General features: G+C 41.7%; 2 protein-coding genes across 7 annotated transcripts in view; one reads left to right on the top strand and one right to left on the bottom strand.

Annotated features, from left to right (window-relative positions):
- dync1h1 (dynein, cytoplasmic 1, heavy chain 1) overlaps nt 1–9888 on the top strand; it is a 99902-nt gene extending 90014 nt beyond the window's left edge. For both annotated transcript variants that reach the window (XM_055641144.1, XM_055641143.1), the window contains exons 70-78: nt 860–1030; nt 2454–2671; nt 2774–2877; nt 3342–3553; nt 5544–5697; nt 6797–6939; nt 7671–7839; nt 8365–8492; nt 9509–9888. In XM_055641144.1, the coding sequence (XP_055497119.1) occupies nt 860–1030; nt 2454–2671; nt 2774–2877; nt 3342–3553; nt 5544–5697; nt 6797–6939; nt 7671–7839; nt 8365–8492; nt 9509–9637 (1428 nt within the window). In that variant the 3' untranslated portion in view covers nt 9638–9888. The remainder of the gene's footprint in view (nt 1–859; nt 1031–2453; nt 2672–2773; nt 2878–3341; nt 3554–5543; nt 5698–6796; nt 6940–7670; nt 7840–8364; nt 8493–9508) is intronic.
- LOC129700544 (uncharacterized) overlaps nt 1–17979 on the bottom strand; it is a 41941-nt gene that overhangs the window by 4901 nt on the left and 19061 nt on the right. For 2 of the 5 annotated variants that reach the window (XM_055641148.1, XM_055641146.1), the window contains one exon: nt 12722–16844. In XM_055641148.1, the coding sequence (XP_055497123.1) occupies nt 16194–16844 (651 nt within the window). In that variant the 3' untranslated portion in view covers nt 12722–16193. Of the gene's footprint in view, nt 1–12720; nt 16845–17979 lie in introns of those variants that run through there. The other 3 variants (XM_055641147.1, XM_055641149.1, XM_055641145.1) reach the window with 3 other exon arrangements.

Below are 17979 nucleotides of genomic sequence, written 5' to 3'. Positions count from 1 at the left end.
ATTCACATCCCTTCTCACGCAAATTAATCCCTCCCCAGGTACTTTTCCATGAAATCGCAGGAGAAGTAATACCTATCCCTATACCCCCTCCCTCTCATCCACCCAGCGACTGCAGCAGCCTGTCCAGGTGAAACAGGGCTTCACGTATACCTTCTCTAATCTCGTGTACTGCATTTGGAATTCTTGATGTGACCTCCAGTACATCAGCAAGACCAAGCATAGATTCGACAACCATTTCGCCGAATACTTGTACTCAGCCCACCAAGGCCTGATGGATCTCCTGGTTGTTAACCAATGTTACTCGTCTTACTATTCCCATACTGTCCTTTCCGGCCTGTGACCAAAATGAGTTTGCCTACAATGAATGAACGTGAATGCTCTAATTCTAGGTAACGACAACTCCCCCCTCCCCTCTCCCATGCTCCACCTGGACTTGCACCTGTTTCTGCTACATTCCTTCCTCTAGCTTCAGTTTGCAACACTTCAATCATTTTCTTACATTTTCTGTCTTTTCATCTCTGGCCTTTGTCCAATCATCTGCTGATCAAAAAAAAAAACTCAACTGTATCCACCTATTGCTTGCCAGGCGTGGTCCTGCCTCTCATCTAACTTTCCTTCACCCTCCCCACAATCAGTCTGAAGATGGATCCCCACCCTAAACGTCTCCTCTCCATGTTCCCCAGAGATGCTGCCTGGCCTGCTGAGTTACTGCAGCACTTTGTGTCTTTTTTTTGTAATCCAGCATTTAAAGTTCCTTGTTTCTACAATAATTTACAAAAGTTTTTGAAAGCTCCAGCAAAATGTTTAGCCAATGATTCTTGTGTGGAGATAACCTTGCATGAATGTATTGTTCTTGCAGGCACCAAATGAGCGTGCGCGGCTGTATTTCCTCCTGGGCTGGTTCCATGCTATTATTCAAGAACGTTTGCGATATGCACCCTTGGGATGGTCCAAAAAATACGAGTTTGGTGAATCAGACTTAAGATCAGCCTGTGATACAGTGGATACGTGGCTGGATGATACAGCGAAGGTAAGTGTGCAGAACATTGAAAGTAATGCAATGATACATCGCTGTATCGATCAAATCATGATACTACTGAATATAAAACCTATGGCTGTGCAATGTGGGGAGGTGCTATAGACCTGCACGGGAAGGTAAACGCTCCCACCTCCATGAGTCTCGGGCAGATGTGCGCTCCTCAGCCTGGGAAGGCAGTCCATCTAGAAGAGGGAAAACTCTGATTTAAAACCTCCACTGCCTTGTGGCCATATCCAGTCATGGAAAAGGCTCCAAGAGTAAACCTCAAGAAAACCCGGAGTCGTTGTCTACAACCTCGCTCTGGCAGCTCCTGCGACGGCGCTGGTGCCAAATTGTAACAGCTCTGTTGTTCCTTTGGATCGATCAGCGACGTGGAGAGGGGGGACGAGCTGCATGGGCAACAGCCTGTCCTCCATATGACATCGCCCAGGCTTGCATCCGACCAGGATGCATCACCCATGGTCAGTCATGACCGAGAGGGGCCTACTACTATGGCTGTGCAATGTAGAGGAGAAGATTAGTTCCATGTTGTCAGGATTTAGAGGCAAGATTCAAACGAATAATGTGGATGTTACTGATTATGACCAGTTGTCGGAAACACATTCTTGGTATTTTCCTTATTAATAGAAGGCCAGTCTGCACTTGGGTTGAAATGAATTGCTTTTTGTTGTGGAATAATGTGAAGCTACCCATATTTAGCTTAAATTCAGAGGGGATTGTTGATTTACAATCGTGAATTGTTGTGGATACCTTTTTTTTTTTAAACTGATGTATATTTTAGGTGGTTGATATACAATAAGCATGTTTTGTATACAATACTGCTGTTTTATATAATTTGTGGTGTTTATGGAGGAGGCAGATAAATTATTAAATAATCAGGGTGTCGAGTTCTCTGCAATTGGCATGGAAGAGTGGCCAGGGGCAGAAATGGTAATATTGAGCGGTGGGATAGTCTGAGGGTGCTAGGTGGCCTATCCTTCTATTTATGTGCATCAGTATGTTTTCCTGAGGACATTAGATCTTTGGGTGTGTCTAATATCTCAAAAAGGAATGAGCAGTCTCAAAATAAACATTTTGGGACCGAGATGAGAAACTCATTCAAAGGATTATGAATCTCTCGAGGATCACTCCCCCTGAATATTGGGTTGATTAGAATTGGCCAAGTCAACTAGCCAATGTAATCTTCTAATTCAATTCTTGATTTGTACTAAACCCAAACTACCTTTAGTTATAGGCAATAATTTGGTCGCCAACAAACAAACTGAGAAATCTATAGCAATAAGAACCCACAATCAGTCTGTGTATGAAGTTTAAAGTTGATCATTTATTTTCGGTCCCAGTAAAGAGCAGGTGTTGCAGTGAACCTGTGGGATGTATTTCTAACCTACTTCAACAATAACTTGCTTTTCTGCAGGGACGCCAGAACATTTCACCTGATAAAATTCCTTGGTCAGCTCTGAAAACCCTGATGGCACAGTCCATTTACGGTGGCCGTATTGACAATGAATTTGACCAGCGGTTGCTCAACTCCTTCTTGGACCGATTATTTACCACCGCTAGCTTTGACAGCGAATTTAAATTGGCTTGCAAAGTCGATGGACATAAGGATATTCTAATGCCGGATGGAATCAGGTAAAGATCATTTAAATAGCAATTAAATGAAGACACAATGTTTGCTGTTGGACATGATTTGTATAATTGTTATTTAATTAACAAATGGTGATTTGCATGCAGGCGAGAAGAATTCATACAATGGGTTGAGCTGCTTCCTGATACTCAGACTCCATCCTGGCTGGGTTTACCCAACAATGCTGAGAAGGTGCTTTTAACCACACAGGGTAAGTATTAGATTTCCAATTACTTAAGTAGTCGAAAATGTTGGGTTTTGAAAAGCTGACAGTACTTCCATATAATTTTAGAAGAAAGTAAAAACATAGAATATACTTTCTTGTAATAATATATTGAAGTGACCAATGAAAAGATCCATGGATAATTTCATTAAAAACTGATCTCGAGCTGCTGCTGATGACAAACAGCACAAAAGTACATGCACTGGAAAAAAACTGACAAGTTTAATGACATTTGTGTTACACAAGCACAGAAAAACATGTCAGTTACAGAACTAACATTGGTAGAAGGAAAACCTATCTTATTTTCTCAATGTAATCTTTTCCTTGTGAAATTGTCATTTTTTAATTTTGGATTTAAATTTGTCTCTTTTCCCACTGTATATCCATACGTTTAAATTGAGAAGCATCCTAGCTGGGCTATCTTTTAATCGTTTGAACCTTATCTGATTCAGGCACTGACATGCTCAGCAAGATGCTGAAAATGCAGATGTTGGAGGATGAGGATGATCTGGCTTATGCAGAAACTGAGAAGAAGCAGCGCACAGGATCCACTTCAGATGGACGGCCAATCTGGATGCGAAGTCTTCACACCACAGCCAGCAACTGGCTCCAACTTATTCCAAAGTCACTTAACCATCTTAAACGCACAGTCGACAACATTAAGGTTGGATTAAAGTGCAGGGCAAATTATGTATTTCTAAAACGCTACTTTTCACATGATCCCTAAAAGTTACAGGGTTTGCAAGGAGTAATATGTTACTGGCACAATGGCAGCCAGTGTGGTCAGGAGGGTATCATGGAACATTAATCAAATATGATTCACCCGGTTCCTATTAAATAGGGAAAGATTTAATCGGAACCCGAGACGCAACTTGTTCGCACAGAGGGTGGTGGGTACATAAAAAGAACTGCCAGAGGAGGTAGTTGAGGCAGGCACTATAACAATGCTTAAAAGACAATTGGACAGGTGCATGGATAGGAAAGATTGGCAAGACAAGCATAGACCTGGCAACCGTTCCGCATAACACTTGCGCTTGGACAACCAAGGCCTACAAGATCTCCCAGTAGATTTTAATTTTAATTTTAATCCCTTCCCATTCCCATATTGACCTTTCTGTCCTGGGAGGCCTCTATTGCCAGAATGAGACCACACGCAAACAGGAGGAACAACACCTCATATTACACTTGGGTAGCTTATAACCCAATTTATCAACATTCTCCAATTTTAGGAAAACCCTCACATCCCTTCCTCCTCCTATATTTGCACCTATTTCTCACCTCCACAATTCGCGACTCTTCACTCCTTTTGTCTTGCACCTTTTTTCATCTCTGGCTTTGATCAACCATCTGCCTATCAAATCCCTCCCCTCACATATGTTCACCTATTTCCTGCCTCTCCTCTCTTCAGAATGAAGAAGGGTCTCAACCCGAAACAACACCCATTCCTTCTCTCCAGAGATCACTCGCTGAATTACTCCAGCATTTTGTGTCTACCTTCGATTTAAACCAGCATCTGTGGATTTTTCCTTTTCTTTTCCATTTGGTCTCTATTCTAGCTTTATTACATCTCCCCCTCACCCCCTTACAATCAGTCTTGAATAAGGGCCCAACCCAAAACATCAGCTATCTATGTTTGTTCACTAGAGATGCTACCTGACCTGCTGAGTTACTTCAGTAGTTTGTGTTGTTTTTGATAGGAAGGATTTAGAGGGGTATGGGTCAGCCTTGGGTAAATGGAACTAGCTTGGTTATTGAACATAGACAAAAATGCTAGAGAAACTCAGCGGGTGAGGCAAGATCTATGGAGCGAAGGAAATAGGCAACGTTTCAGGTCGAAACCCTTCTTCAGACTGATGTGAGGTTGGGGGGGGGGAAGAAGAAAGGAAGAGGTGGAGCCAGTGGGCTGAGGAAGAGCTGAGAAGGAGAGGAGAAAGTAAAGACTACCTGAAATGATAGAAGTCAATGTTCACTTCGCTGGGGTGCAAACTGCCCAAGCGAAATATGAGGTGCTGCTCCTCCAATTTACGGTGGTCCTCACTCTGGCCATGGAGGAGGCCCAGGACAAAAAGGTCGGATTCGGAATGGGAGGGGGGGTTGAAGTGCTGAGCCACCGGGAGATCAGGTTAGTTATTGCGAACTGAGCGGAGGTGTTTGGCGAAGCACTCGCAAAGCCTGCGCTTGGTCTCACCGATGTAAAGCAGCTGACACCTAGAGCAGTGGATGCAGTAGATGAGGTTGGAGGAGGTGCAGGTGAACCTCTGCCGCACCTGGAAAGACTGCTTGTTATTGAACAGTTATTTTCTTAATGTATCTGTAGACTGAATGAAGGAGATAGCAGAACTGCAGTGATTTTCACATCCAAATATATTTTATTCATAATTTTGACCTTTTCCCCAAATTATGGCCTAATTGTTATTTTTTAAGCTGTAACCTGGGTTGTGGTAGAAGATGCTGAAAATGAAAGCAATTACTGATTTTATACTTGAAGAGTGAAAAAAGAAATTAGAAATATTAATGGAGACTGTGACCAGATTTATAATGTCTTTCCATTCTTCTGACAGGAGACAGTAATAACTATTAATGTCGTTAAAATGCTCATAAGCATCTGAAGTACAAAACGAAGGGAAGAATGATGCAAATGTTTATCTTTACAGGATCCATTGTTTAGATTCTTTGAAAGAGAAGTGAAGAGTGGAGCAAAGCTTTTACAGGATATTCGCCAGGATCTGGTTGATGTAGTACAAGTATGCGAGGGGAAGAAGAAACAGACCAATTATCTGCGGACGTTAATCAGTGAAATGGTGAAGGGTAAGGAAATTAAGCTGCAGTATATATTTTGTAAAGTTAAATGATAACATTTAAAATGGTATAGCTTTGAAATAGCAGCACAAACTTACATAAATTTATATATTGTACTGAAATCACATCTTGGGTTATCGATGGGGCAGAGCTGGTAATGTGGTAACTCTGTACTGACTCAGTGGTCTTCATGCATGGTGGAGTCAATTGGACCCTAATCTTCTGTGTTCCAATAGTTATTGGATTGCAATATACTGTATGGGGAAAAATGTCGGGGCTCTTTGGTAGAAAACACAAAAGCCGAGTTGATATTCAAAGAGACTTGTACCACAACATTCTAAAGCTAATGTGATGGTGCAAGAACGCACTAGGAAAGCAAGTGGTTTGTTGGTCTTTAGTGGGAGAGGATTTGAGTTTAAAAAGATGGATTGAAAATGTTTTCCAGTAATTAATGTTGCCTTAGTGAGACCACTTCAGCAGTATTTTGTGGTTTTGATTTCCTTACTTAAACAAGATATGCTTGCATTTAGTGAAGTGCAGTGAGAATTCACCTAGTTCCCAAGGTGACTAGAAGAAATTTGAGCTGATGTCATTCTAAACGGGCACAATTTTTAGAAAGCTGAAAAGGATACATATTTGTTCTTCTCGACTGAGGAGTCTAGAGTTAAGTGATCACAGTCTTGAATACAAGGTCGGCTAATCAGGACTGAAATGAATAGATATCTCTCAAAGCCTGGTGAAGCATTAGAATTCTTTCTCCTGATGGGCTGTGGAGGCTCAGTCATTGATTTCAGTTTTGAATGAAATCAGACTTTTAGATATTGGGGGAAATCAAAGATTATGGAGGTACGGTAATAAAATGGTGTTGAAATAATCTGCCATGATCCAATTGAATGCCCGTCAACCCGAACTTCTGTGTGTTATGGATTAGAAATTTGAGCTTTGATTTGCTTCTTTAAAAAAAAAACTGGGGTTATTTGAGAACAAACGTCATAGTGCAGATACTGTCATGGCTCGATTCAATTATGTCCATTAAAGGAGTAACATGTAACTATTAGATGCAAAGTACTGAGTAAAAGCTGATTCCTCTTTCCTTGCCCATAAAAAGGTATCTTGCCTCACAGTTGGATCCGTTACACAATCCCTGCAAACATGACAGTCATTCAGTGGGTGGCTAACTTCAGTGAACGCATAAAGCAGTTGCAGCAGATATCCCATGCAGCATCCACAGGAGGTGCTAAAGAACTGAAGGTTGGTATTCACACCCACCATATATTATATACACCCACTTTATTATTGTTCAATATTGGTGTTTTCATGACAAGAGGCTGCTTTTAAAAATATATTATTGATCGGTTTTATGAAAAGTGGCTGCATTAAATGAGCTCCATGTACAATTACCTGTCTTCGGGAATGTAGTAAGAAGAGGTTTAGGTTTGTACTTATCTGCTCTTGGCTGTTGCCACAAAATTGTTGCCTGCCTGCACCAGCGACACATTGGCAGACGAGGCTGGAGTAAACCCTCACTTACACCAAGGACAACATCTGCATTTTTTGTACACACTTTTTAAGCTAACAAAAATTAACACACTAAAAATGTATTAAAATCAGAAAGGCTTTCATTCATTTGAATGGATTACCATGCCAGCACAGGCTCTCATGAGATTTCCTATCACTCTTGTCGAGCATTCATTCCAGGTAATTGTAGTTTCTTCATCTATGACCTTTGTACAGAGTACTGAGCCTTTGCTCAACATGTATTAAAGAACATCTCTGTTTACCCATAAGTGATCAGATAGTTGAAGTAATTTGTTAAAGTCTCACCATTAGCAAACAATAATGTGAAGCTATGTTATAGAAGTGAACATCCTATCATGGCATTCAAAGGATATTGGGCAAATTGACCTTTTCCAATTAAAACAATGGTTGAAATGTATAGAATGCTGACATAAAATGGTTTCCTGCTGTTATTTTTCCTGCAGAATATCCATGTTTTCTTGGGTGGTTTGTACGTGCCAGAGGCTTATATCACAGCAACACGGCAGTATGTGGCTCAAGCGAACAGCTGGTCGTTGGAAGAGCTTCGACTGGAAGTCATTGTCACCAATAATCAGAACTCGGTATTGGATGCTTGCAGTTTTGGGATAACAGGTTAGTAGTGACAATGGATATCACACTGAGTTACAATGATATAGAATTTGCCTTGGGGAAATCTGTCACAAGCGCAGAACTGAGCTTTATCAACATTTGGAGTTTTCCTAAGTAAATGTTCTATTTGAACTATTTTGCCTGTGGGTACATACCCGTGCCAGCAGTTTCACGACCCTACTGTTGATTCAGGAGTCCACAGCAGCTAAAATGGTCACTTTATTAATGCCGATATCTTTCATTCAGTTTTGGTCATTTCACATGACCATTTTGCTCCACTTGTCCAGTTTATGACAAAGTGGGTACATTTGACAAATGTTTGGTATATTTTCCCACAAATTATGCAGTCTTCATAACTATTTGCTAAAACCAACTGGTTTCCAGAATTAGATAAAACCAAAATCCTGTGGGTTGTATATCTTGTATTTGCTGTGTACTTACAATCTGCTTACCATTGTATTTCTGCTATGTTAAATTGGCACGTACCATGATGACTGCATTCTAAACGTTAACATTGTTTTTCTACAGGCCTGACACTTCAAGGTGCCGTTTGCAACAACAACAAGCTGTCTTTATCTAATGCCATATCCACTGAACTCACTCTTACACAGCTTCGGTGGGTTAAAGAGACGTATGCTGAAAAGAAAGCTAATGTGGTGAGTAATTATCTGTGGACAAGGGGGACTAGTTCAGGAAGGTACCTTGATACAAAAGTTAGTGGTTTTGCAGATAGTGAAGATGGTTGTGAAAGATTACAGCAGGATCGACTTGAGATCTTGCTCTGGACTGGTCCTAAAGCCATAGTACATTCCCCTGATGTTCCCTGTTATGGCGGCCATCTGGATGTCCCCCAACAAAACAGCCCCCCTCAAATCCACCATTGGGGAAGTCACAGCCAACAGATGGGTGGAACACTACTCCGACCACTATTCGAGAGAGAACACTGTGTCCTCACTAAGCTGTGTCTAGTAGTCATTGGCACAACGTCAATGTTGTAGAGGTGTACAAAATCATGAGAGGAATTGATCGGGTAGATAAATAGAGTAGGGGAATCGAGAACAATAGGTTGAAGCTGAGGGGGGAAAGATTTAATAGGAAACAGGAAGCTGCCAGAGGTAGTCAAGTCTGGAACTATCCATCGTTTAAGAAACAGTTAGACAGGTGCATGGATAGGACAAGTTTGGAGGGAAATGAACCAAGCGCAGGCAAATGGGACTAGTGTAGCTGGGACATTGTTGGCCGGTGTGGGCGAGTTGGGCTGAGGGGCCTGTTTCCACACTGTGTCACTCTATGACTATGATGGGCATGGACAAGTTAGGCCAAAGGGCTTGGTTCTGTGCTGAATCAGTGACTTGCAGATTTGTTCACAAAAACTGCATACTATTCCGGATATGATCTTAACAACTTTGCAGCTGTAAAATGACATCCCAACTCAATGTCCCATCTGATAAAGGCAAACTCGTATATTTGCAAAGTGATGTATTTTGGAGTGCTAATCCAGGGCTAATACAGTGACTGGCAGGTAAATGCTCGTAAATCAGCTGTGATCACACTGATAACTTTCGAACACAACTTTGCTATCTGGTTGCTAATAAGTCTAATTTAAAGAATTTTTTGTTTTAATAGCTCCAACATTTGTTTAATGCCCTTGCAACTTTTTTTTAATTCACAGGTGACACTTCCCGTATACCTGAACTTCACGCGTGCAGACCTGATATTCACTGTTGACTTTGACATTGCAACCAAGGAAGATTCTCGCAGCTTTTATGAGCGTGGTGTCGCACTGCTCTGCACAGAATAAAACCCAGTTATTCCAATGCCAGAACTTGGCCTTGTTACATAATTACATTTGCATGTGCTTTTATTTTGAACTAATTAATGCTGCCTTTCAAAATAGTGAATGATTTTGGAAGGAATTTGTTAATAAGGAAAATGGTACAAGTTAAGGGGGAAGTCTAAGAGAAAATGGTTGATGAGATTCAAGAACTGCAAAATATAACTTGGAATTTGGTTCATGGCTGATTTTACAATTAATAAAATTATACATCATGATTAAGAGTCTTTGAATTTGTTGGAAAATATTGTCCTAGTCTGGATTAACATTTTCTCTTAATGCTTTGTGTAACAATTATTAGTAGGTTCCAATTTTTTAGTGGAAGAGCCATTTAATAGAATATTCTTCATCCAGTTACTGTATTACCAGTGCTCTCTTCCTTATTTCACCCCTTGCCTTACCCCCATTATAAATTCCATACTCCAGTGATCAGTAAAGTCAGTACAGCTTCCTGCTGTATCTTATCATCCCCTACTCACACATATGTGCAGAAGGACCTGAACGAAACCTTAGAGTTTGTAGTAATGTTGATAGGTAACCCAGTGCCATCATGTTTTTTTAAGTGCCTTGGTGTTAGGGCCAGTAGAAATGCATTTTTGCTGTCCTTGTTAAAGCCAAAACAATTGCCTTAAACCTATGTCTTCTGGTTTCATGATTCCACCACTCTGGATAAAAGACTTTGTGCATTTATCCTATCTATTCGTCTCATGAGATCACTCCTCATCCTCCTGCGCTCCAAGGAATAAAGGTCCTAGCCTGTTTAACTCCTTCCTATAGCTCAGGCCCTCAAGTCCTGACAATGTCCTCATAAATCATGTCTGCACCAATTCCAGCTGAACATCAATGTTACAACTGAGAATGTGTGCAGTGGAAATTAGTCTATTGGGGGAGGTACCAGGAAAAGCTTAGTGTTAACTATGGCAATAAATCAAGAATTAGCACTACAATTAAATGATTGGCTTCAGGTGTGGGCACACATGGTGAAGGACACATATGAAGATTCCTCTCACCGTTCCCTGGTACCTGCAGTGACACGTGCTCCTTTCCGAATACCTTTTATCTAATAAACTATCACCTGTCACATTGCCAATGGCCAGAGGTTACAGCAGTGTCACTTTGGTGCCCATGAACCTTTAGAAAGCAGTGATTCTACTTGTAGATAATTCCAAAATATTTTACAGAACTGTAAAACATTCCAAAAATGTTTTCACTTCTCAACAGTGAAAAAGGCTACTAATCTTCAGCATGGAATGTACTGGCTACCACACTGGGCATTCTTACCCACGAAGTGCAGGACTGTTAGACACACACTAATCCTGGCAGTTTTCTGGAAACTGTTTTCTCCAAAAACCTCAATGTCCTTCCTATAATGGGGCAACCAGAACTGCACAAAACGCTCCAAGTGCAACCTATCCAAAGTCCTATAAAGCTGTGACATGACTTCCTAATGCCTCTGTCCCACTTAGGAAACCTGAACGGAAACCTCTTGAGACTTTGCGCCCCACCCAAGGTTTCCATGCGGTTCCTGGAGGTTTTTGTCAGTCTCCCTACCTGCTTCCACCACCTGCAACCTCCGGGAACCGCAAAGTCTCCAGAGGTTTCCGTTCAGGTTTCCTAAGTGGGACAGGGGCATTACTCTTACACTCAATGCCCCAACCAATGACAGCAAACATACCACATGCCTTCTTAACCACTCTATTTAATTATGTTGGTAATTTCACAGAGCAATATACTTCAACCCCTTGATCCTTTTGCACATCAATATTGTTAAGGAATTGACTTCCCAAAATGCAGCACCTCACACTTTCCTGGATTAAAATCTATCTGCCACTTTACCATCCATTTCTGTAACTGCTATATGTTGACAACTCGCCTCACCCTATTTTGGCGATGTCTGCGAACTTATTAACCAAACCATCTACATTAAAGTCCAAATCATTCATATAAAACTACACCCATCTCAACCCTCTCATTTCAATACTAAATCCAAACACTCAAGTGGCAGGACCTACACAGTGAATGGTTGGGCTCTGGGGAGTGTTATAGAGCAGAGGGATTTAGGAGTGCATGTGCCTGGTTCCTTGAATGTAGAGTTGCAGGTAGATAGGGTGGTCAATAAAGCTTTTTGGCACATGTGTCTTTTACAGAGTATTCGAGTAAAGCTGGGAGGTCAAGTTGCTATAAGACGTTGTTGGGGCTGCATTTAGAGTATTGTGTTCAGTTCTGGGCAGCATGTTTTAGGAAAGATTTCAAGCTGAATGGGTACAGAGAAGATTTACGAGGATGTTGACAGGACTAGAGGGTGGGACTATTCTTTGGAACACAAGAGTATGAGTGGTGATCTTATAGAGGTGTATAAAATCACGAGAAGAATACATCGGGTAAATACACAGAGTCAAAGGTGGACAAAAATGCTGGAGAAACTCAGCAGATGCAGCAGCATCTATGGAGCAAAGGAAATAGGCAACGTTTTGGGCCGAAACCCTTCTTCAGAAACCCGTCTGAAGAAGGGTTTCGGCCCAAAACGTTGCCCATTTCCTTCGCTCCATAGATGCTGCTGCACCCGCTGAGTTTCTCCAGCATTTTTGTCTACCTTCGATTTTCCAGCATCTGCAGTTCCTTCTTAAACACAAGTGCACAGAATCACTTGCCCAGGGTAGGCGAATTGAGGACCAGAGGACATAGGTTCAAGGCGATGGGGAAAAGATTTGATAGGAATTTAAATCTTAATATGGAACGAGCTGCTAGAGGAGGTAGTTGAGGCATTGTCTATCCCAAAGTTTAAGAAACAGTTGGGTACATGGATAGGACAGGTTTGGAGGGATATGAACCAAATGCGGGCAGGTGGGACATGTCGGCCAGTTGGGCCAAAGGGCCTGTTTCCACATTGTGTGACTATGTCACCTTAGATCCCTGCCTTACATCAGCCTACCCTGAGGGAACTCTATCAAAAAGCCTTATGGGCCTGTCCCACTTAGGCTATTTTTAGGCGACTCAGTCGTAGCTCCAAAAAAACAGCGACTGGACCCTGGTTCAACATAAAATTTGAAATAGGATCATTACTTTAACAAAAAAAAAACGAAGTCAGCACTGGCAACAACCTGTGTGTCACCTGGCGACACCTACGTCAGGAGAAGTCAAGCAATGCTCATTGGCGTCAAACCCACTGTCGCCGACTGTCTCTGAAAAATGTTCAACATGTTGAAAAGCCAGCAGCGACCAGAAAGACTCTACAACTCTTTGGGCAACTGAGGAGACTATTCACAACCATACAGGCGACCATGTGGCAAAAGCCTAGTCGCCTAAACATTTTTTTTTTTTTATTGCCTAAGTGGGACAGGCCCATTACTTTCATCCTTGTAGACAACATACCCTGTCCTCATCGATCACCTTTGTCATGCCTTCATAAACCCATGTTGATAGTCTCAGACTCTTATTTGGGACTATCAACATAAACCCATGTTGATAGTTTCAGATAAGCCCATACTCTTAAATGGAAGTAAATCCTCTGAATAATCCTCTCCAATAGCTTCCCTACTACCATTTATGTGAGGCTCACTGGCCTGTAATTTTCTTGATTATCTCTACTAACATTCTTAAACAAAGGAGCAACATTAGTTACTTTCTAGCCCTCAAGGACCTCGTCTGTGGCAAAAGGCAAAGATCTTCATCAAGACCCATGCAATCTCCACTCTTGCCTCCCTCAACCTGGGATAGATTCATCCGTCTTTGAGGGATTTATCCATCTTAATGCTCTTCAAGAACCCCAACACTACCACCCTCTTGAGCTCAAACTGCCCTAACATATTAGCCTTCTCCACAGTGTCCTCCATGTCCATCCCCTTGGTGAATACGGATTCAATGCACTAATTTAACACCTCGCCGATATCTTGTTTCCAAGCACAGATTTCCCACATCTTCATTGAGCAATCCTATCCTCTCCCTGGTCACCCTCTAGTTTTTAAATGTATGTATAAAAAGCCGTGGGATTTTCTTTACTCGCTAATGACATTTCATAGCTCCTTTTGGTTCTTCTAAATGTCTGTGAGTTCTTTTTGCATTATATTGTTCAAAGACCCAGCTGAAATCATCTTTCTAAACCTTTCATACGGTTTTTGACCAGATTTACAATCTCTTCGGTCAACCAAGGTTCCCTTACCTTGCCATCCTTATACCCGCCTTCTCGCGAGAATATGCTGGTCCTGAATTCTGATTAGCTGGCCTTTAAATTACTTTCACAGGTCAGACGTGGATTTATCCAATAACAACTGCTCCCGAATTCCTCTCCCTAATTGCTGTAATCTGCTTTACTCCAATTTATTACTTCCCCCCTCCCCCCAACATACAGACCTATTCATAACTACCTTAAACCAATAATCACTATACTCCAAATGCCCTTCCAGTGAAACACCAGTCACCTGGCCAAGCTTGCTTCCCAACGCAAGATCCAGTAATTCCCTCCTTGGGTTGGACTATCCACACACTGTTTCAGGAAACCTTATGGATACTCCTAACAAACTCTACCCCACGCCCCCCCACAAACTCTCTTTCACTTCTGAAACATCAAAATTCTGGAACGTTGAACTGCCAGTTCTGTCTCACAACCAACTCCTCATATTGGTCCACATCATATTTCCATCAAAGAACCATTGATCCAGACACTTGAGGTTAACTGCTTTACCCATGGTACACCTTGCACCAAAATAAACACTTCAGTTATCAGTTTCAAGCAACATCTGTGCATAAAATTGCCCACGATTCCACCAGGCTTAGAGTTCCTTGTCACTAATTTTGACACTTTCCAGAGAATGAAAGAGCTTCGATTTTTAATGACCGTCCAATCAACTCAACCAATTCAAGGTTTTGGTCAAAATATCTCTAGTATAATATAACCATATACAATTATACATAAATTTCCTCCCTCAAACATAAGCTTTGTACCAAATGCAGTTTGTAGGTTATTCATATTTACAGAAGGTTAAACAATGATTTCTATATTTTACAAATAGACAAAGAAACAAACTCATTGGAAGTTTAGCATTTGACATTTAAAAACATCACATCCTCTTCCTCAAAATGTATGCTTTGGTGACAATGGTACACAGATTTATCGGCCTTGGGTCCATGCTGACGATTAACTACCCATTTACACCAATCCAACATGAATCTAATTTTATATACCGTAGTTTAGAGATTCAGTGCAAAAACAGGCCCTTCGGCAATCCGAGTCGCACCAGTCCCCGCACACTAACACTTTCCTATATACTAGGATTACATTTATACCAAGCCAAATAATCTAAAAAAAAAAAACGATGTCTTTGGAGTGTGGGAGGAAAGCGAAGATCTCCGAGAAAACCCACACAGGTCACAGGGAGAACGTAGACTCCGGAAAGACAAGCACCTGTGGTCAGGATCAAACCCTGGTCTCTGGTGCTGTAAGCTCTACTATTATGTCACCGTGCTGCCCTTATTCTCAACTGCCACCAGATTCTATCACCTACTTATTCTAGGGGCAATTTTTGCTAGCCAATTAACCAACATGCACATATGTAGGAGGAAACCAACGCACCCAGAGAAAACCCATGCAGACACAGAGAGAGGTACACTCAAGCTGCTAAATGAAAAACAACAGGCTTTCCCTCTTCCTCCCCAATAACAGTCCATTGATATTAATACATCGACTAACGGTAGTGGGAAGAAAAATACAACATATTCACAGATCCAATAAACAACTGCTGCATATTGATTATGTACGCAAATGATAAAATAATGGTAAATCAAAATCAGAGCCACACTAAGAAACTAGTGAACTTCAATTTACACCACTTCTGAATGAGACTTCAATTGGAGTGCAATTAGTTTGGAGGCCATTATCCAAAATCCTTTAGGCGAAGACACCTGCACCTTTTGGTGGCCTGGTCCAAACGTTACCAGAATAACACACTATTTGGTGACTCCCCTGCAAGCATTAAGAAGACAGGAGTTTGTTAAAATAAAAATAATTACAGAAGGGAGGTCACCACTTCAGTGATGAGCAATTGGTATAGACTTGTGGGAAATGGGCACAATCGGAAAAAAAACAAATCCATGTTATACAACTTCAAAATAGTAAATTCCAAAAGTTAATAGACAATTTGACTGAGCATATTTTATCAAAAATCAGCTTTCACTTTAGTAGGAAAAAAAATTGATAATCGCATTCTACAATTCACTTGCATTCACATGATTGGTAACTGGGAGAGAGATTGTTAAATTGTCCCCACCCACAGAACTTTAAGCACAGAACCAAGCAAACAAACATCACCAAGAGAAAAGTCACTTCACAAAACAATTACATACGCAACTAGGCCAAGACACTGCTTCTGTTGCCAAATATTTAGTCTTATTCAGCATTCTTTGACCACATCCAAGCCAAAACTAGATGTCTGAAATGGAAAATAATTGCATACCCCAAGAACATCTTTGTAATAACACAATTTTTACATAAATATGCAGTTTGGGTAACACTACTCGTGAAGCATTTCTAAACAGACCACTTCAGTACAAAATTGCTTACCTCAGTTTTTAGAATACGACTTTTCTTTTTACTTATCCATTCATTGCTTGCTTCATTCAAAGGATTCACAATTTTTCTTTTTGCCGATACCTTTCCTTCAGGAAAACTTTCATGAGCAGTCTTTAAAAGTTTTCCCGAGCGCCACTGGACATTCGAGTGTCTGGCCTCATGAGTCCCAGGGTCGTGCAGAACAAACATGTTCACAAGTCTATGATCGCTTTCAATGTCCAAGTTTATAGTAGGAGATCGAGCCAACATATCCAAGTCCAATAATGCAGACTTGTGTCCAGCATCTGCCACATAATTACTTGTTGCAAATGCAAGTTCATGTTTTCCATTAAAGAGTACTTCTGATTCACAGGAAGATTGAGGGAGTATACCACCAATGGCCGCAGTTTCTCCTTGTATGGAATTTAACTCTGTATTACTGCATACAGGCAGAAATGTTGTCAGCAAGGACTGTTTATACGGTTTTACTGACAACTTTCTTCTATCAACTGCAACAATAGCATGGGACAGATAACTTGACTTTTCAGTGTAGACATCTTGCAGAAATTGTCTACTGCCATCCGATTCACTTGAGGTGCTCTCCAAATCTCCATCGTATGGATCCAGTGACTAATCATTGAAGAAATGTTTATATGATCAATTATAACAAGTAAGAAAATTCTTCCCTTTCTCAAAAAAAACATAGAACCTACAAAATTAAAGTATTTAAAGATGCAACTACACTATAGCTTTCTTTTATTAAAATAAAGCAATTCATCAGGAATTCAAGGTGTTAATGAAAATTCAAAAACTGCAAATACTGGAAAATGTAAATAAAAATGCAACATGCCGGGGTTGGGCGGAGTTTGAGAGAGAGAGAGAGAGAGACACACACACACACACGATGCAAACTGCTCCAATCATCAAGTCAGCGGGATCTAAACCACAGTTAACAATGAATGACCTGTGGAGGAAGGAACTGCAGATGCTGCTTTATGGATGGAAGGAGTGACTGAGGGTAGGGGAGAGGAGAGGGAGGGAGAGGTGAGGGAAGGATTGGGGGAGGGGAGGGTAAATATCCTGAGGAGGTGAGGAGGCAGAGTGCGGGGGTTGAGGGAGAGGAAAAGGTAGGGAGGGAGAAAGTGGGGAGGGTGGGGGAATAGAGGGAGGGGAGGGGGGAGTGTGGGAGATAGGGAGTGGGGAATAAAGGGAGATGAGGGTGGTGGGGGGGGGGAGATAGGGGGAGGTGAGGAGTGGGGGGGGGGGGGGGGGGTAGAGGGAGGATAGGTGGGGGGTAGGGTGGGGAGAGGAGTTATGGTGGGAGGGAGAGAGTGACTGAGGGTAGGGGAAAGGAGAGGTAGGGAGAGGTGAGGGAAGGATTGTGGGAGGGGAGCAGGAGAGGGGAAAGAAGAGGGAGGGTGAAGAGGAGGGGGAGGGAGTGCTGGGGGATGTGGCGAAATGAGCCATGCCTGCGCAGTTCGGGGATGTGCACGAGTGGTGCAATATTGCGTTGGGGGGGGCCGGGTTGCGTTGGAGGAACGGGTGAGTGGTGGAATATTGCATTGGGGAATGGGTTGCGTTGGGGGACCAGGTCTCCCATGTGACAGGGACCCAACGGGTCCCACTTAGTCTAGTGCATATTAAAAGGAGATAACAATCTCTATAGTTCAGAAGTTACCATCTTTTATTTTATATTGCTATTATGATGTACTATTGTATCAATGCATGTATCAAGGCAAATTAAAAAAATCAATTATATTTATTG

Source organism: Leucoraja erinacea, chromosome 9, assembly GCF_028641065.1.
Source record: "Leucoraja erinacea ecotype New England chromosome 9, Leri_hhj_1, whole genome shotgun sequence".
In the NCBI taxonomy this organism is placed as follows: domain Eukaryota; kingdom Metazoa; phylum Chordata; class Chondrichthyes; order Rajiformes; family Rajidae; genus Leucoraja; species Leucoraja erinaceus.
Note: the sequence above shows the minus strand (reverse complement) of the source record. Positions and strands in the feature narration are given on the sequence as shown.